Source organism: Pavona decussata, unplaced genomic scaffold, assembly GCF_977016875.1.
Source record: "Pavona decussata unplaced genomic scaffold, jaPavDecu1.1 SCAFFOLD_114, whole genome shotgun sequence".
In the NCBI taxonomy this organism is placed as follows: Eukaryota; Metazoa; Cnidaria; class Anthozoa; order Scleractinia; family Agariciidae; genus Pavona; species Pavona decussata.
In genome coordinates this window covers 4,897,672-4,918,427 of record NW_028145528.1, presented here as the reverse complement: position 1 = coordinate 4,918,427, position 20,756 = coordinate 4,897,672, and the positions used below count along the sequence as shown (strand labels likewise).

Genomic DNA, 20,756 nt, shown 5'->3' with positions numbered 1-20,756 from the left:
TTTTGGGAAAACTAACGAACCTACTAGACTTTCACGCACGGCAAATGGCAGACGAGTGTTTCCTTGAAAAGAATCCGTTTTAATTTCGAAAATTGGTCACGAGGAACCTTTATGTTTTTCAGTTTGAAAATTGTTGGTCGTAGTTTTACTTGAAAATGGCACGTTCAGAGCTGGTGAGCTATTGTTTTCAGCCCAGACATGAATAACAATACATGTCAAATGAAACAATGCCTATTGTTGAAAACCACTCTACATGACAAAAATATTCTTAACTACCGCGAATTTTAAAATTGCCATATGCAATAGCTGTTTTACTCAAGATCTACGGTCAAAACAAAGATGACAGTGTGCGCGACCAATAAATACAATAGTGGTCGGGAGCTCTTTTCAGAGCTCTTCGAAAACCCGCTCCGTCCGTTGATACTTCACATCGTGCCGCTGTACGTTAATGTTATAAACTCTACTTACGATTTTCAACTGAACGGAGAAGGTATATGGAAATCATTGTGGAGGGACGTTTGCTGGAAACCGGCTAATTTGTTCGACCATCCTTTCCTTCGCCTACAAATTAGAGGAATGTGGTCGCGAGCGCGAATGTTCTAGTTAAAGCTTCTCTTTTTTCGCAACAAAGAAAAGGCAAGCGCGCGCGAGGTTTTTCGAGCATAAGCTACTCAAGATTCAGGCGCGACAAGAATATGTTCGAATGCCTGCGAAGGCGCCACATTTGTTGCCGTGGGTTTGGCGTAAGGTAAGACCTGCCCTATTCACAATTAGTATAAAGCAGGCCAAACGGCCTTTCAAAAAATTCGATCTGTTATACTATTGAACGTTAATACACTTGCTGCCGGTGCGCACTTATTCAGCCATACTGTAAAGGTGCGATATTAAGAAACAATAAAATGAACAATAGCTTATGTGACAACCTGACAAGTTAATGAGCTAAGCGGTATTCCCTGCAGAGCACAGCGCGCGTAGATTTAGACCAATGACAGTCACTCAGTTTACGCTTCACCGCTCATATTACAGATCTATAACTTTTGCCGTACAGTAAGTAAATGTCCCCAAGACAATAGGCATTCTGCGCGATGAAAATGCATTGACACTGGACTCGCCAAATACTCGTTGCAGACAAACCGCCATCTTTACTGTCGACACATCAAATCAAAAGGGACTTTAATCCACCGAAAAATTACCACAGGTGATGTCAAACAAGGTTTTCCGTCTCCGCCTTGAGTTGCTTTTTGTGGCAACATGCCTCAATTAGCTTGCCGACGAACCGTTTTTGAATGCTTTTCATTTAGAGTTTAGGTTGTCAAATTTAACCGCGTCGAAAACCGCGCGAAAACCTCGAATCACGAAAAACTAAAAAAAAAAGTTAATAAATCGAGTTATTTCGAACATGCGCAGACAATTGTCTCCCTTGCTATTGACCAAAGTAAAAACTTTGGTTTTGGTTTTACAACACTCAACTGAAAACCGCTCTAATAGCCTTTTTCAGTTGAAGGTATCTGTTACCGTTAATACTTTTGTTCTATGACCATGTGCGGTATTTTCAATTAGGCAACTGAAACTTGGAAACACGTTTTCTGTAATTGATGGAAATAGGCGTGGACTTGTGGTAACGCCTTTCTTTTTGGAAAGTTGTTGTTTTACAACCACTACAGTTAACATTACTTGTAACTTTCTATTTTACATACATACCTCCGATTGTAAATTTTTAATTTTTGTCGATACAAAATGTTCATTGTAATTTTTATATTTCTCCCGTTGCTCTAATTTGGTTGGACGTTTTGAAGAACGTAAAGAAAATCCTAAAAAAAAACCCGCACATGCTCCTTGTCAAATAAAGGGAAGGAACATATTACAAATTCCGATACCCACCAATCCTAGAAAGGCTTACGTTAGCTTACATTTGCAGTTGACGAGTGTTTGACAGTAGGTTGTCAATCATACTCTGGCCAACATATAAGCAACGCGAGAAGTTCTTAAATAGAGAATTCTGTGAACTGAGCTTTTAAGTAGCCCATTCAATCCGAAGTAAAGAGCTCTTGAACAACCGCAACTGAGTGCCCGGGCTGAGTGCTCATTCCAGCAAAACGCCTATAGGCGTTTACGCGGGATGTGTTGGTGCGTGTTTGCACTAAGCACAGGTGGAAACGTATCCTCCCGTCGCCATTGAGCTAATTGAATAGTTTTAGTCAGAAAGATAGCGTGATGTTGTTTCGTAACCGTCCGTTACGTTACGTGACGTCACACCGGAAGCGTGACGCAATGATATTCACGGCCAAACGACTTCGCACGGTCAAAAGTAGACTTGCTTACAAGTGGAGCTTAGAGAGCGCGAGGCACGATAGTCAGAGTTCGAGCGAGCGAGCGCGGAGCGCGAGCGAACAAGAGCTCGACGCTCGTGCCAGGTCCATTCAATGAGAAGCGAGCGAGCGACTTTGAGAAACTCTAGGTCAAAAGCAACATACGAACGAGCTCGAAACACCCTTAAACGTTTCTCCATCGTATCTTCTCCTTCCATTTCGTCGAATGATTTAAGCTCATGTCCTTTCGAGTTTGTTTCAACATCTGTCACGGGAATCTGTTCCTCAAAGCAGCGTAATTTCTTCACCTTGAACTCTCCAATTTCTACCTTATAAACTGTCGAGTACTTCTTTGAAGTTATTCTTTCGATTTACTGCTTCAAAAAAGTTTGTCTTCTTTCTGAAAACGGCATATTAGAGTCTTGAAAATGTACGCATACGGCCGCCATTCTGACTGACTGATTGGATCTTTTACTGGACAAAATCCTTCCTTTCTAGGCCCCACTAAAACCTATAAATATACGCGCAGATAATGGTTCTGATTGGGCCGTGTTTGCTAAATACAATTGGAACAATAAAAGTGTTCTAGTGGGGAAGGGGGTTTAATCCAGGTTTAATGAATGAATTAATATGTCAATTTGTAACTACGATGAAGAAAAATACGACGACGAAGGAAAAAAAAAAAGAAACGCGACCGAACACTTGATGCGGTCTGCCCCCGGGCAACCCGCGTAACAACCGTGTACACCTGAGCAGATTTCCCTGGTTAGACGCGAATAGCTGATCTAACAACGGATGAACAGAAAGACCACTAAACTGGCTCGACATCTCATATACGGAACAAATTTACGAATAAATTGGTGAACGCATTATTTGATGCAACAAATTTAGTCGGTCACAACATGTTAATACATGGCAAAAATTTAGAGGCAGTGTCACCTATTTTTACTGTCACTATGCATATCCCTAGCTGCTTTCTTGTTTTGAAATACGTCACGACTTGGGCTGATCTGGCTGGCGAAGGAGAAAGAACCATTTTATGGTGGTGATATTACGGGCAGGCTACAAAACAATTGTACCTAATAAGATGCATTTTTCGGATCGCTAATTCTTTCCTTCTGGTCGAAAATAATAGTTTCCATTTGTGCGGTTCGCGCGAATCGCGAGCCTTTCAAAAACTTCACTTCACTGGTCGTATCATTAGGGGTATAGAATGGTCCTTGAAAAATAATGGGTCTCGGGAAATTTCCGGCGGGTCTCGAAATCTCGGCGTCTCAAACTGGAGTCTCGGAATCTCGGAGTCTCGCAAACCAAGCGAAAATGAATTAACCTTCCTAAACTGACAACAAACAATAAATATCTTGAAAAACGGCTCAACATTGCAATCGCTTCTGCAGCTTCTGTGAAACATGTAAGCTTGGATAAATTCTGCTTGTAAATTGCCGTACTATGCTTTTTGGCAGTGTTAGTAAAAAACACGTTTTGCATCGCGACGTCTGGGGCTCGGATTTAGGAAAAGTACAGGAAAAGTAGTTAAGTCTCGGTCTCGGATTTTAAATGAAGGTCTCAGCGTCTCGGATTTTACCATTCTATACCCCTATCATTTTGTAGATCCGTACGGATTGTTCTTTGGGTTTTTTCGGGTTGTGTCCGGTCGTCAGCATTGGATTTCACCTATTATAACTGGATCATTGTATAATGCAATTCCGGGGATTTGATTGGCTTAACGGTCATGGTATATGGGCCATTATACCATGCCTGAGAAAATGCGACCATTAAATTGTCTTCTGGTTGTTTTTGCAAAGCGAGATCAACAAGATCTAGTAGCGATATTTCTTGATTATTTTTAATAAAACAATTATTCCACTCACGCTTGTTGGATATGAGATGATAAATAGAAAACTGAATGCAAGGCTGGCACTACGGCAAAGGGCAGATTTATTAGTGGCCAATATTTCGACTAATAGAATTAGTCTTCCTCAGGGCCAGAGCTATACTGAAGGAAAATATAATAACGGCTCCTTAAATTAAAGTTTGAAAAATACATGGAAAAACATGATTGGCTAACACATGATATGATGACAGCGTACTTGTAAATATGAGATAACAAAAATATACTAACGGCTCCTAAAATTAAAATTTGAAAAAATACATGCAAAAAAATGATTGGCTAATACATGACATGAAGACAGCGTACTTGTAAATATGAGATAACAAAAATATAGAAGTGTATAATCAAGGAAGTAAAAATATAGAAGTGTATGATAAATAGCCAACAAGGCGCGGACAACGCACGCTCGTGGAATAATTGTTCAATACACCCCTAGGAAGACATTTTTCGAACTGTACGGATGAACGTCTTTCTACTCGAAAAAGGGCGCTGTCGATCCGATAAATGTATGCCATAAGAGAAATTTCTACCGTGCATACCGCCCACCTACACGCATGTAGAATATCATTGTCGACCTGAGACAGAGTTGTTGATCCCGTGGACAAATTTATCTCATTAGAAACATTTGGAAATTTTCAGAAGGCTTACCGCCCACCCCAACTGTAAGGATGTCGATTCGAATGCAAAATAAATTAATTAAACCCCGGCCGGACCAACACTCAGGGGCTTTAAATAACTGAGGAGAAAGAGCTGCCTTTGCTCTGACATTTGCAAATGATTAGACTTTCTAGTCTTCTCGGATAAGGACGATAAACCGTAGGTCCCGTCTCACAGCACATGTCCTTAATAATCCGTGGGACGTTAAAGAACCCGCACACTGTTCGAAAAGAGTAGGGGACATAGTCCCCGGTGTGATGGTCTATCTCTTTCACATTCATGCTTGGGTTGGGTAGGTGGGTTGAGATCAAAATATGGACTGATAGTGGTAACCAGTGGTGTCTTTACATACTTACGTCCAATCTCACCCTACAGAAGAATTGAAAACCGCCACGAGACCATGTGATGTGTGTGGTACATATAAATACATTACATTAAACTACAGTTTTTTATCTTATCGTGCGTACGGGATGCTTTGTCATTCTAATCACTGGGAGCGAAATAATTCGTTGAAGGGTTTTTCGTTTGTTTTGTTTAGTTAGTTTTTTTGTGATACCGAAATTTCACTTTTTGCGCCCATTTTCCAGTCAAGAAAATTTGATGTTGAAAAACGACATCGGAAGTTCGAGTGGTTATTTTTTTTTCTTGAGAATATATGGTTCAGTGAGTGACACAGGCATACTCGGAAAAGAAAAATCCGAGTGCTCCTATCAGGAGTCGAACCTAAGACCTTCCGATTACTAGTTCGGATGCTCTACCACTGAGTTACAGGAGACTTGTGGGAACTAAGGCCATTAAACTAGGTTCATGGGACAAACATCCTGCATACTGCTAGGATTTGAATGTCAATGCCTAGCATATGCGCAATGGAATAAATGTGACGTTATATTTTAAGCCTGGTGAATGAATGAGAATGATGCTACTTTTTCTTGACTACAGAGAAGAGAGTGTGATGCTTACATTCCATGAATTACATTAACATCGGATTTGCAAGTTTTCCTTTAAATAAGTTGACAACACCAGTGCAAAACTTAATCCTTACACTTTATTGGGTATATATTAATTTATCTTCTTAAATCTTCACTGAAAAACAATCTACTTACAATAATATTACATTTACACGGAGCGGGGTACAAGATTTCGCTCAGTGTAAAATATCATTAAAAAAGAACTACGCATAAAGTCATATCACCTAAATACAAAATGATTCTTACATTAAAATGTTATCTTTGGATTAAATCGCTTTGAAAACTAGAAATTTCTACTGATCAGATACTGTGGAACAATATGCTCCATGTGTTATACAATACTGTCGTATTTTAAAGATGTATGAAGATCATTCAATAAATATACACCAAAGGACAAATTATCTTTGAACAATGGTTATCTATCAACTACGAGATAAAACGGTATAGAGTGTTTTCATTTTGACCATCGCAAAACCAACCAAGACAAATACGAAGCAAAACACACTAAATGTTGTCCAAAATGTTTCATCGAAACCAAACATTTATCCAACAAAAAATTTTGGTCAAACAACTTCTAACGCGGGGAACTATCTATTGCCCGATCAGCCGGGTCTTTAAAGATATGTTAAGCTGGGAGGTTAGACACCCTGTTCCCTCCGAACTACAGCTGCAAGGCCTAAGCTAAACAGAGCTTGAAGCATTGAGGCACCAGCAACATGCTGATGCAAAGTGCAAACTTCGTCAAGGTTCTTACTTGTAAAAATTCCACATAGTCTTAACTCTTAATTAACACCTAATATCAAAGAACAAATTCTCCTATTTTGTCCCCATACTTTTCTTATAAAAGTACTGTGGAGAAGCTATTAAAATATCAAGAAAATTCACCTTGGGTGATCCTTAATTCTCATGACCTCAGGGGTTGAATAAGCATTGATATTACAAGGCGAAAATTGATGCTGATCACTGTTAGGGCTTAAAGGGTTAACACTGGGTTAAGTGCAAAGTCAAACACCCAGCCTGTGAACTGTTAGACACAACCCGGCTTCTGTGAGGCAACTGTAGCCTTGTACTAAACATTTTGCAAATTACACACATATAATATGCTCTTCCAGGGATAGTTTTCTTCACGCTCACAATTAAACCTCAAGTCAGTTACATGTCGAGAACACACAATTTAGTCAAAAGACTGCCATGTGCTTTTATATGATGTGAATAAACAGAATTTCTCTTCTCTATATAACCCTAACTTTTCACTCAAATCAAATGAATCCTTGAAAGTGACATATATGAAATGACATTTCTTTGAGCATTGACCTAGAATTGCAGAGGTCATGGGTTTGAATCCTGTTCAAAACTGATTTTTTTCAAACTTCCTTTTTGCAACTGCTTAAGTCGCCTATAAAACTGCACTGGTCTTTCTTCTATTAAATCAATGTACGCTGTGTTCTTTGTTCAGTGACTTTTTAATATAAAAGTAATTTTTTTAAACTCTACAATTGGGCATGTTTAGGTGACAGCAGTTATCTGAGGAAGGCACAGCATAGCTAGAAAAAAAATGCAACTTTTGTTATCTTTTAAGCTTGGCTGCTATGTACAAAGACTCATGCTTTACATCAACAACCCTTGTACTCTTATGCCTGGTTTTCACTAGTGACTAATGTTTGGGGCTATAATAGTGCTGATGTCCACATGTAAACAGCACCGATCTAAAGAGAAGCATGAGCGTACGCATAAGGTGTAAAAATTTTCCTTTCTCTTATGCCTCTGTTTAGGCTCACCCATTTTCCCCAGAAGTAAAACTTTACACTCCCCCTTATGTTTACACCTGGGCTTATGCTGCTAGTAAAGACCAGGCTTCCGATTACCTATCAGTGCTGTCCAAACCTGAATGATATAGCCCAGTGAACAAAAACAAGTGCCTGGTCACTTTTGGAAGTCAAACAGAAAACACTCTATTGCGATACCACAAAACAGAGAAACAATCCCTGTTAACAAGCATGTATGTTGTTGGAATATGTACAATAAAAGGCTCCCTGCGAATATTTAGAAAGTCATGAGTCATTAGATAATGAAAGTTTGATAAAAATTATTACACTACATAAATGATTACCAAACTCTTAAACTAATATTAATATTCAGTACTACAATGTCATGGCAAATAGGGGCCTTTTTTAAACCAGGGTCAAAGGGATTGAAAGAGTGAGAAAGAAAGTTAAAAATGAATGGATTTGACACTGTTCTATTTTATGATGAAATTAACTGCGTACTTTAAGTACTTACTTATCACTCATGGACTGAGAGAAGTGCGGTCTATGCAATCAGTCCATAAAATCAGAGTGATCCAAAAAGGGATAGAAAAAATGAGAAAAAAAATGAAAAGCTGATCATGGTTAAGAATTTCTGAAAAAAAGAATCACTGTTAAGGATCAAGTTATTTAAAAAATAAAAAAAATTGCAAGGAACCACAGAAGAAACAAAAAAAGTTAATAAAATGATTAAGAAGAAAATATTTTTTGTTAAAAAAAATGTTGTAAAAAAATGGTTTGGCCCCACTGGAAAAGGCTCAAGTCTCCACCATAGTTTAACAAGCAAAAAAAAAAAAAAAAAAAAAAAGGATACCAGATCTTGTTGAATAAAAAAGAAAAATTAAAGGGTAAATACAAAGTTTTTGTGTTATTCAAGTACATGCAATTTTACGTTAAAGGTAATGATAGTGAATAGCAGTGTACCAGTAAAGTATGTTTTGGTCCATAACTTGACATTAAATTTGCACTGCTATGTTAAACATAGTGTAAGATTCTGACTATAAGACACTTTACAAATAAGCTTATGCAAAATCGAGACCCCTCAATATCAGATGCAGACATCTTCCTGATAACAAACACTCTTGAATGTAAGCTCATTAGCTTAATGTTTCAAGCTGTTTAAAGGATCCAACTAACTTAATTTGAAAATGAACAATTTTCTCGAAAGAACTTTCAATGAATATAAGCCCAAAATTTAGAATGTGTAAGGTTTTCACTCTTAAATCCAGCAAGGCTTCACACCACACTAGCATCTGAATTGAAACCAGAATGAATCCAAAACGGTACCTGCTTTTAGGGGAAGTACAAAAACTTGTATGGATAGGTGGCCGGGATAACACGTACAGCGATCTGTATCTGTTGGATTCAGTACAATGTGAACAAAGCCTCCACATCTCAGTCCTCACCCCAGATAACTGACTGTGATTGGGCGCAGAAACAAACATGAACTCAATCTTTTTATAATACCCGACAATGTATCAGAATAATTATATAAAAGGCAATGCCTGGGTATTATCTCTAAGGTTAGGACTTGGAATAGCAGATACTGTTTTTGGGCATGGCATGGGCTTGTGATGTCCACACGCAATCTCAAGAGTGCCAATTTTATTCTACCCTTACCCATTTATACCACCTCAAAATTAGTGAATTGGCTTGGCAGGATCTAACGAAGGTCTTTTTAGTGCCCAGGCAATGTGAACAACAGCAATTAAAGGAGCTTGATTCAAAACTAGGCTAAGTGGAAACTTGGCTTGAAATTCCACAATAAATTAGCACTAAATTTGGCTTACAGATTGATTATCACATATGGAATGTAGCTCTGTATCAGAGGGGTCCAATTCACAAAATTAGCTAAAAAATTATTCAAATGAAAAAAAAAGTAATTAATTAATAAATAAATGAAAAAACAACTCAAATTGATTTAGCTTTCAGGAGCAGGTCAAAGCCTAATTATCTGAATTTCAACCTCAAGACAAAAATTCAGATATAGAACCTGTCTATTTCTTGCACGGCTTTCTACACATTTTTGTGCTCAATCCATTTTGGACCTCATATTCAAACCCAGACTGACTGAGATGAAAGACAGAGAGTGACCTAGGAACTAGCAAATACAGAATTACATTTTTTAATATCAAATGATAATACATGCCACATTCAAAGTAATTTGGAGAAATTTGGATTTCACTGCCAAATTTCCACTTAGCAGAGTTTGACTACTAACTGATTGTCAGTCCTTACTCAGTTGGAAACAGCTTCAATACTGGAGAATTATCTACCTAGAGTAAGTTTGCATTTGTAAGTAAGTAAGTGAACTTTATTTAAGACAGGGTGACCCAATCAGCTATGGGGCTGTTATCCTGAGGGGCCCTGTATACACCTAAAATCATTTGGCTTGGTTTTGCTTCACCATGCTATGTCAACTTGAATGGTTGCTTAACAATAGAGTAGTGAGACATGACCAAGCAGCATCAACCATTTTATCCTGTAAAATATTCAGCAAAAAATTTGTAGGAAACTTGTTAAATCATTGTGATGGCATTGGATAGATTTAGTGCCATGTTGCCTGAACATGCAATTGCTAAATGAGTAAATCATGTTGTAAAAGGCAACAACAAAAACGTCATAAAACCTGAACTGTTACAGACACAATTACAGCACCTATGCACCTCCTAGGAAACACACCTTCCAAATTCTAGTTCACACTTTTTGCCGGGCTAACAGCAACTGGGGGCCGTGCACTACTGGAGCAAGTACACATGGGATTCAGAAGCTTGGGGTCCACAAGGACCTCACCATGAGGTCCCCTGAATATAGTGCCACAGCAGATTTCTTCACGGCGCCAGGTAGACAGGTCAATGAATGGAAGCTTGTTATTTGCTGAAGAGGTAAGGGAAGGGAAGAGAAATGAAGTCTGCGAGGCTGTGGAGACTCTTTGAACAGGCTGTGATGTTAACGAGCTGGACGAGAACTCATCTGATATATCACTTGGGCTGGGACTTGGTGATCCACACATTAACGTTGGTGACAAATCACCACTGTCTGTTTCTATTTCATCATCATCTGCAGATTAAGGAACCACCAATAAAAATTGTGCTGATCATTATTTTCAAGAATAAGAACCTACAGACTGACTTGCAACATTCCTGACCAAACTGACAATATTTTCTGCCAGATTTTTCCAAGGTATATTATACAAACAGGACAGTTGGGCTACAAATATTTTGAAGTCATTTTGCTCCTATTAAACGATGCAAATTAAATAAAATACCTAATCAGATTGTAACATAATGCAAATTTTGCATTATAAAAAGCAAGACAGAACCATTTAACCTTGCACTTGTGCTTGCATTTGTTTCTTATGTGAAACACTTTTGACACAAGTGCAACACAAATACGAGCAAGAGAAGGTTAACTTCTCTCTAAGCTTGGAAAACTTCTCCAAATTTGCATTGCATGTATGCATCAATGCTTGCATTGGAGCTTGCATTTGTATGTGCCTTGCACGTGAAAACTTGCACATGTTAACCAAACTAAAAGTGTTGCAGACACTGATAGCCTGTCAACACTTGTGTCAGTTGAACCAATAAGAAAAACAGTATAGAAAAGCCTGACACAACACCATGGAACTTCCAGCCAAGAATCACTCCTTGGCTGATGGAAACTTGCCAGCAATTATGATTGTAGCCAAAAGTCTCCTTACTCTCATAATAAAATAACACAAATAAAATAAATAAAACAAATAAAACTTGGCTGGCCTTACTCTTTGTAAACCCTAGCCAAGCCCCATCAAATTTGTTTTCCCGTTGTGAGGAAGGTGAAAAGTGAGAGATACCAGTTCAACTACTAGGAAATAGCAGAAATAGGAAATGTCACAAGGAAAATCTATTTTATTGCGCGAAATTAATTCTCTTAGAACATACAGTAAAGGAATACAGCCAGTATCTTTGCCATGTATTAGCCAGTAATCTTTCTGTTTTTGTTTTAATTAATTTCAAATGTGACATGAACAATAATAACAACAGTAAAAAATTACTTCTTCAGAGCAAAACTTTTTTTTATATTTGGCACGCAAATTGATTAAAAATAAAAATCCATGCTTAATTTTATTACTGGCACTTATCAGCTTCTAGCTATAAGAATTTTAAGGATAGAACTGTTTTACTCTGCTTTCTGCTACCTGTTTACCGAAGAAAAAATATATTTAACACGCACGAATTTAATAAATTAAAGTCACTTTGTAACATCTTGTCGATTTCCTTTCTCAAAGACCTCGAAATTGAATAAGAACAACTCGCTTTCTTAAGCTTAAGGTCGTATGATTCACTCTAGAACTTAAATCGAAATGCAGGGCGACTGTCATCGGCACAAACTGAGGAAGAAAAGGTTTAAAAAGTAAGGTAACAGAAGACACGAACAATGGATTGGCACAAAAGCTTACCTCGAGTTTCTCCTTCAAGGCTACCATTTCGGCCACTTGTTGCTCTTCCGTTATGTGTCGAAGTCAAATCTTTTCCGTTTTCTACGCTCAAAGTCCTTGAGCTTCTTCTTGGCTTAGTAGTTCTTTTTACAGTTGCTTTGCTGTCTACAACCTGTGAGAAAAAAAAATCGAGCCAAACTTTGACACATCGAAGACAAACTGACAGCGCGAGCGCACCGCAAAACACAACAACAAAAAGATTCGACTGTTTTCCTTACGTGCTTCCAGTTTTTTGAACTGCCAGAAGGCAGTTTCTTCCATCGCTTGACAAGAAGTACGCATGCATTGCAGATCTCTCCTTGCCTCTTTTCATTCAACTGAAAACAACCGCTAAACAATAATTCATACTTGGACGAAGACGTGAATCTCGAACTGGAGGACTTGGCACCGCAAATGCAGCAGCCCAGACGCGAGCGGAACACACGAGGACGATGCGAGGCGAACATGATGAGACGAAAATGTCTCGAGTGGATAAGTGAATGAAAAAACCCTTTGACAAGACAGCGGTGCAGTGCGCAAAGCAAGGTACCTGCTTTGTCCAACAGTTGAGAAAGAAATTTGGAGAATAATGGGGTTTTGTGCAGCGAGTGCGGATCGAGCATGCTCAGAAGAGGCCTTCTTTCGGCACGTTGTCTCGGACAGAACACATGGTGTAAATCAAGAATAGAGCGAAAGAGAACAATGCACAAAGGTGTTGACTATAAAATACAAAAATCTAGCTAATAAGTAAAATATTTTGCTGGAAAACAAGGCAATAATAAACTGCCAAAGGAGTGAATCTGGATTATCAGTTGGAATGGTTCATGACGTTTTGTTGGCCCACGGCCAGTGGACCCATACAAACGAGTGGCAAATGTCCAATGCGACTGGCATCTTGGAGACTCCTTGGAAATCGAAGTAAATTAGAAGAATTTCTTTGTTTAACTGGAAGAGCTGGAATACAGAGTGTTGTTAACGCCAAAAAGGTCTACGTAGCCCAAAAACCGAAAAAAATACAAAATAAATTAATTCATAGCTTGATGTACTGTTGTCTCTGTTCTCTAGTCTCCTGGTCGACTCCTGGAGCCAAAACTGCGAAAAGCTGCTGTCTGTGTTGCCGTCTGATGTTTTCAACAACAACGGCCAAAATTTTATAAATTTGTTTTTTGATTCTTCCTTTACTGTTTTGTGTTGCGATGTGTGTCACTCACTCACAACAGGTAAAATAATCTTTGAGATACGACACCAATTACCAACCTCCTATAATATCACGAGCTATCAGTCAGGTTTTCAAGTTTCACCGCCGGACCTTGTTACTGTACAAGCAGAAAGGGATCTCTGCTTGTAGATACGACCTTGTGGGTGGAGTGCAGCAAAAGCAGCAGCAGTAGCACTACTTAGCTGAGTACTGAGCAGTAGCAGTAGCACTAGCAGTAGCAGTAGCAGCAGCAGCAGCAGCAGCAGCAGCAGCAGCAGCAGCAGCAGCAGTACCAGTAGCAGTACCAGTAGCAGCAGCAGCAGCAGCAGCAGTGGTAGCAGTGAGTAGCACTAGCAGCAGCAGTAGCAGCAGCAGTGGTACCAGTAGCAGCAGCAGCAGCAGCATTAAGTAGTAGCAGTAGCAACAGCAGCAGCAGCAGCAGTAGCGACAGCAACAGAAGCAGTAGAAGTAGCAGTAGTAGCAGTAGCAACAGCAGCAGCAGTAGCAGCAGTAACAGTAGCAGTAGCGACAGCAACAGAAGTAGTAGCAGTAGCAGTAGCAGTAGTAGCAGTAGCAACAGCAGCAGCAGTAGCAGCAGTAGCAGTAGCAGTAACAGCAGCAGTAGCGACAGCAACAGAAGCAGTAGCAGTAGTAGCAGTAGCAACAGCAGCAGCAGTAGCAGCAGTAGCAGTAGCAGTAGCAGTAGCGACAGCAACAGAAGCAGTAGCAGTAGCAGTAGTAGCAGTAGCAACAGCAGCAGCAGCAGTAGCAGCAGTGGTAGCAGTGAGTAGCACTAGCAGTAGCAGTAGCAGCAGCAGTGGTACCCGTAGCAGCAGCAGCAGCAGCATTAAGTAGTAGCAGTAGCAACAGCAGCAGCAGCAGTAGCAACAGCAGTAGCGACAGCAACAGAAGCAGTAGAAGTAGCAGTAGTAGCAGTAGCAACAGCAGCAGCAGCAGTAGCAGCAGTGGCAGTAGCAGTAACAGCAGCAGTAGCGACAGCAACAGAAGCAGTAGCAGTAGTAGCAGTAGCAGCAGCAGCAGCAGCAGCAGCGGTGGTACCAGTAGCAGCAGCAGCAGTAGCAGTAGCAGTAGCAGCAGCACTTAGTAGTAGCAGCAGCAGCAGCAGTAACAGCAGAAGTAGCTACAGCAACAGAAGCAGTAGCACTGAGTAATAATAATAATAATAATAATCAATAAGCGCAAATTCAACTGAAGTTTTCAAATGCGCTTTACAAATGGTATTAATTAAACAATATATATAGTGTTAAAAAGTAAACTGTAAAAGCATAAAAATTAGATCATAAACATCATGCTAACTAATTCTGTTAAAAATTAAAAATCGTATAAAAGTTATTCTAAAGGACTAATCGAGATATGCTCTTTTAAAAAGGAGAGTCTTAAGTTTCCGTTTAAAAATGTTAAGACTGTGTTCCTTCCTGAGTTCTAGAGGTAGTCCATTCCACAATCGAGGAGCCGCAGTAGCGAAGGCTCGGTCCCCGAGGGTGGGCAGCGTTTTAACTGCCAGTGGTTTGAGCGTATAGTTATCATTGGATCTCAAACCATAACTGGAGTTCGGCTTCAATGTGATTAAGTCCCGTATATATTTTGGGGCGGTGCCATGGAGAGCTTTATATGTGATTAAAATTATTTTGAAATAAATTCTATGTTTAATATTTAGCCAATGAAGTTCAGTTAATAATGGGGTGATATGACAGTATCTAGGAGCTCTAAAAATTAGTCTTGCCGCTAAATTCTGTAGGCGTTGTAGTTTATAAACAAGGCTGTTTGGTAGCCCATACAACAGAGAATTGCAATAATCCAAGCGACTAGTGACGAATGCGTGTATTAAGGTCTCCGTGGTTTCTCGGCTTAAAAACTTCCTAATGCGGCTAATATTGTGGAGATAGTAGAAACCAGCTTTGCAGATCTTCAATATGTGGGTATTCATGGTAAAATGGCTGTCAAACCATGCACCAAGATTCTTTATCGCTTCACAGCTAGAAGGAACCACAGAGTCTCCGACAACTAGACTGTCAATCGTCACTTTCTGTAGCTGTGCTCTGGTGGCAGAAGCTACTGCTGCCGCTACTACTGCTCATCATTGTGAACTGAACATTAAATCGGCGAAATACACGTAGTTGAAATGTTGCTTTCTGCATTCTTGCCTTATTTAATGGCCTTTTAAAACACAAATTTGTGTGAGCCAACACAGTTCAAAATCTGTTCGGATTCTTCAGCTGAACATTTAAATTGCCGAAAAGTTTTGGGAACGGAATCTTATCTCCCGAATTTACGAGCTGCTGTTAGCTTTCCGAAAATGCTAGCTGGCCTTTTTTATTTATCGTACTTTTAACGTCGTATTTGTCCCTCTGAAAATAAAATAGATTATTTTTTTTTAGATTAGCAGTAGCAGCAGTAGCAGCAGTAGCAGCAGTAGCAGCAGCAGTAGTGGTAGCAGTAGCAGTAGCAGTAGCAGAAGTAGTAGCAGTAGCAGCAGTAGTACTAGTAGCACTGAGTAACAGTAGCAGTAGCAGTAGTATTAGTAGTAGTAGCAGTAGCAATAGCAGTAGCAGTAGCAGTAGTAGTAGTAGTAGTAGTAGTAGTAGTAGTAGTAGTAGTAGTAGTAGTAGTAGTAGTAGTAGCAGTAGCAGTAGCAGTAGCAGTAGCAGTAGTAGTAGTAGTAGTAGTAGTAGTAGTAGTAGTAGTTGTACTAGTAGTAGTAGTAGTATTAGTAGTAGTAGTAGTAGTAGTAGTAGTAGTAGTATTAGTAGTAGTAGCAGTAGCAATAGCAGTAGCAGTAGTAGTAGTAGTAGTAGTAGTAGTAGTAGTAGTAGTTGTAGTAGTAGTAGTAGTAGTAGTAGTAGTAGTAGTAGTATTAGTAGTAGTAGCAGTAGCAATAGCAGTAGCAGTAGCAGTAGTAGTAGTAGTAGTAGTAGTAGTAGTAGTAGTAGTAGTAGTAGTAGTAGTAGTAGTAGTAGCACTGCAGCAGTAGCAGTAGCTGTAGCAGCAGCAGTAGCAGTAGCAGTACTGAGCAGTAGCAACAGCAGTAGCTGTAGTAGCAGTAGCGTAGCAGTAGTAGCACCCCACAACATGTACTAGTAAAGCAAAATGTAATAACTTTGGACACAAATGTAATAATATTTTGGGTGGTATATGTTTCTTCGAAATATAAGGATTTGAAAGGGACAGTTTTTTTTCAGTCCCCGAAATGGCGAGTTTAGGGACCAAAGGGAGATTTTTGGCCAAAAACGACTGCGGTCTTGTTAACTGGCTGATACCTCGAGGTTTTGCAAAAGGTAGTTTGATTTTTTTCGGGAAGAAAGCGTGAATAGTTCAGTGAACTCTCGGGAAATTCATATGGTGCGCCTGGGAAGAAGGGCTCCGGAATAGTATTTTTGCATGGACAAAAGCCCTCGAAATAACACAAATGTATTTCTTTATTTTCTAAACTTTGGTTCAAAACTACGATTTTTAATAATATATGTTGTAACCTGCTGTACTGAACAATTATATATCCTTCAATTCATATCCGTTAAATCGTCACACTAATTAACGCGCGCATTAATGAATACTTTGTCCAATTTTACTCCTTGATATATCAACTTATAAGTGAGTGACTTAGCTCGTTTCGTTTAAAAATGCGAAAACAAAGCAGTTAAAATCCTCAGTACTTTTTCTATATTATAAGGTAATAAACCTCCGGGTTTCCACCACATACGTTATGTCCCTTACCAAAACAAGCTTTTTCTCTAAAAGAAGTCAAAGGACCTTTTGGAAAACCTCGAGGTGTCCGTCAGTTAACAAAATCACAGATGTTCTGTGAGTCCCTTAACAATACAAATCCTTATATTTCGAAGAAACATCATTACGCAGCCCACATCGAAAACTCAGAACTAGAACGTCATACTTCCATTTATTGGACAGATCAAAATAATCGACGGTTCAGATCGATCCAGGTCAGAGTCCAGGTTGTATGAATAACAAACGCTACTGAAATGAAAACATGAAACCGAAAGCCGAAATGCGGACATACAAAGTACTTACCGACTGTATTTGGGTCTAAGTAAATCAATTATACAACAAGAAACCAGGCTTGTGCGCCCAAACAGTCCGCCTGAGTTCAACAGAGTTCAAAAAATGGTAAATGACAAAACCAAAAACAAGCATGCAGCGCTCCTCGCTAATCACGAGTTGTAGGTTTGATTTATACGAAACAATTCGTGTCGTAGGCCTGTCGTAAGCTTGTCGCATGCGACAGTCGTACCGTGTAAATCGCCTTTTACTTAGGGTAAAAATATAGGTCCACATTGGTAGCTACAAACATATACCACCCAAAATATTATTACATTTTGCGTCAAAAGTTATTGCATTGTGCGTTACCGACGCTAAATGCATTTTGCATTGCTATTACATTTTGTGGCAAAAGTTATTACATTTCGCGTGACTCTTACATATTTGTGTTAGTTATTTTGTGGCGTTGGGTGGTGGGGGGTTACTGTCATGGGCTCCTGTTTCAGGCCAATTTTTTTTTCAGTACGGTATTCTGTTAATCGATCTTACAGGACACTATTAATTATAACCTGGCATTTTTATATCAGGTATTCGCATTTTGTCGATTTTTACTTCGTCCGTGATGTATATTGCGGAATTTGCTGCTTTTTTATCGATCAAATTATTGATATTTTTTTTGAGTTTATGGTGCAAAAAGCGACTAAGATCATCAACTAAAAAGCTGAAACTTACAAGAAGTTTTGAGTTTTGCTTTACTAGCGTTTAGTTCATTTTGAAAAGTCGTCGCAGCCACTTGAATATTCTACACCTTTACTTTCCACTAAAAAATCCAAAAACGGACGGTCCGCGCGCTTCAGCTTTCAGTGCAAAACAATAACACATATGCGCGTCTATGCTGCAGTGACGACTTTCAAAATTCTGTACGAATTCTGCTTGATTGTAGAGGATAATAAAAACAAAACGAAACGTAAGAAAAAGTAAATTAAAGGGGAAGTATCATGGGTTATTTGATATATTTTGTTAAAAATGATGTAATAAGACCTTCAATCAGCTGCCAAATAATTCTAGAATGACGAGAGGAAAGAAATCAACTCAATTCTTGAAATGAACAACTCGTGATCTGTTCTAGTGCATTTTGGAAAAAAAATGCGAGAACTTGAAAAACATTAGCCTAACATTTTTCAAGTTTCAATCCATTCCGACCTACTTTGTCTCTTGCCAGAGGCACTAATCGACAGTTTATTGCACTGGGATGATAATTTATAACAAACTTGACAATTATTTCGTTGTTTCTGCTGACAGACAAACATTTTTGGGTTTTGAATGACAGCAAATTTGCGTGATACTTTAAAAAACCAACAACAACAACAACAACAACAAAAAACAAAACAAAACAAAACAAACAAACAAAACACAGAACAAAATAAAAGCAAAAGGAACGCAAACAACAAATAAATAAATAAATAAATAAATAAATAAATAAATAAATAAACAAATAAATAAATAAATAAATAAATAAAAAGGATCGTAAATGAGGGCAGGTACAGGATGGCGGATCGGAACTAGTCCTACACGCGAGTGCGCATAACACGCGAGAGTGCGCAAAAATCACCTTCCACGAGAGGCCGCAACGCGCGCTCCTCGCGGGTTGTCATTTTTGTACTCGATCACGTGATCGTTCGCATGACAGTGATCCTTCGCAGAAACGAGGACGTGCTCGAAGTCTAACTCAAAAGAACAAAGTTTCAAAGATCTCTTCGAAATATACTTTAATCTTGCATGCAAAATGAATGTCAGTAGCCCCGGCCCTTTTCATACTGTACAACTACATCCAGTATTCAGATCTTATAACCCTGCAAGTTTTAGACCTACTCCTACAGAAACAGCAACAGTTTTGGACCTGTCGGTCTCAAATCTGTACTGGTGCAGTGTGAACACCTTGCAGGATTTGTATAACGTGTTACTTTTGATAGGATCCAACCTGAACCGGAGAAGTTCGTAACCATGAAAGTTTGTTACCAATAAAATGTGGACATAGCCTTGGTGTCTGCTGTTTGAAAGGTAATATTTGGACCACTCATATTAAAAAAAATAATGAATTCCTGGTTCTGCTTCAGAGCTAACTCCCTACTCACGAAATAATAAAGAGATCTAGAATCGCGTTCATGGCAAACGTGAGATTCGCGTTTTTGTTTTCTTGAAAAAAATTAGTACGTAGATGACAAAAGTGCAATATAATTCTGGCCTTTTGTGCTAATGCAAAATTACCGATTTTTTTTAAGAAACTGAAAACGGCGAGCGACAAAGTTTTTTTGATTTTGATTTGAAACTCAATCGATAATCATAGTCACGTGGTCATTTCTACCGTTTACCGCAAACGACATTCTAAATATCTTCAGACCAACCATCAAACTGAAAGCTACTGAGCAGTACCTTCCTGTGGTACTGTTTTTTTGTTTGACAATTTGCAAAAATAAAATTTGCTAGCACTGTCTCATTTATGTTTTGTGTGGTCATATAGTGCAAGGCTAAAGTCAGCAAAGAACCCCAAATCAAAGCGATCATAATTAACTTCAACGGTCAATTTACACCCAGTCTAACTCAGCAATCAATTAATCTTAAAAAAATATTATATTTATGTATTTTAGAACAAACCGTTACTGTAGTAATTGATAATTAGTAATACAATGTTGTCTAAATCAGTGAAACAAAGTCTACTCTCTGTGACCAGCACTCCACTCACAGCTAAATGACCTTCGGGTGAAAAACATTTCCCTAAAAATATAAGAGTTATGTTCTTCGTTTGGGCAAATGAAATTTGTTGCTGCTTGGCTTCACTGAAGTCTCCTATCAGCAGTGCTGAGTATATTGAAAGGTTGGTAATTTCACATTTGGATGCTCCCAGTCGACTCAGCGTGCAAAAAAACTCCCTTGGGACACATTTTGTTTTGTAAAAAGAGCGACCTAAATATAAATAAAGGTGCATTTTTTACACCCTTTTTTCTCCTTTGCCTATGTTCCTTTGAGAGGTACCAAAGATGTCGCAAAGGAGTTTTTCGGACAGACTTCTTTGGTCGTCACGCAATGTTTCTCCTGTCACGCGATGTTCTTCCCCCAAAGGGAGCATTGCGTGACGCCCCCCCCCCCCCCAAACGGCAGAAGACTAGGCGTCACTGTGAACTAGTGATTCCAAAGCATTCAGATTTAGAAGTAATGTGAAATTTGAGTGCAGTGTTTTGTTCGCTTTTGACCCTTATGAATTATTTGATAATTTTAAGAACATTAGAATTCACCATTGATTTCACTACAACAAGACCTTCGAAGACAAAACTTGTGTGGCCATGGACTTCCGCCAATCAAACAGCACCAGTGCTTCATACGGAATACGATTGCCAGCGAAATATTGCCTCATGCATTGAACATAGCTACATTGACCTCCAGTCGTTGTTTTTTTGTGGGGA

The 20,756-nt window shown here is 39.0% G+C and overlaps 1 protein-coding gene across 2 annotated transcripts; it reads right to left on the bottom strand.

The window, feature by feature from the left end:
• Positions 1-5,884: 5,884 nt before the first annotated feature.
• LOC146470347 (SIN3-HDAC complex-associated factor-like) lies at positions 5,885-12,791 on the bottom strand. Of its 2 annotated transcripts, none has more exons than XR_014867088.1 (4): positions 12,326-12,790; positions 12,069-12,219; positions 6,901-10,690; positions 5,885-6,685 (listed from the first exon to the last, which is right to left on the bottom strand). XR_014867088.1 is itself a non-coding variant. In XM_085122452.1 (4 exons), the coding sequence occupies exons 1-3, from the start codon at positions 12,707-12,709 to the stop codon at positions 10,323-10,325; spliced, it is 903 nt and encodes a 300-aa protein (XP_084978578.1). In that variant the 5' UTR covers positions 12,710-12,791; the 3' UTR covers positions 5,885-8,225; positions 10,313-10,322. The 2 variants fall into 2 exon arrangements, 1 of the variants encoding a protein (XP_084978578.1); XM_085122452.1 differs by having other exon boundaries at positions 5,885-8,225; positions 10,313-10,690; positions 12,326-12,791.
• Positions 12,792-20,756: the final 7,965 nt, after the last annotated feature.

Bases quoted from the DNA above. Each gene is read 5' to 3' on its own strand.
- LOC146470347 (XM_085122452.1), bottom strand. From the start codon at position 12,709: ATGCTCGATCCGCACTCGCTGCACAAAACCCCATTATTCTCCAAATTT. The intron at 12,220-12,325 runs GTAAGGAAAACA...TTTTTCTCACAG, and splicing joins GTTCAAAAAACTGGAAGCAC to GTTGTAGACAGCAAAGCAAC. The intron at 10,691-12,068 runs GTAAGCTTTTGT...CTTAATCTGCAG, and splicing joins CCTTGAAGGAGAAACTCGAG to ATGATGATGAAATAGAAACA.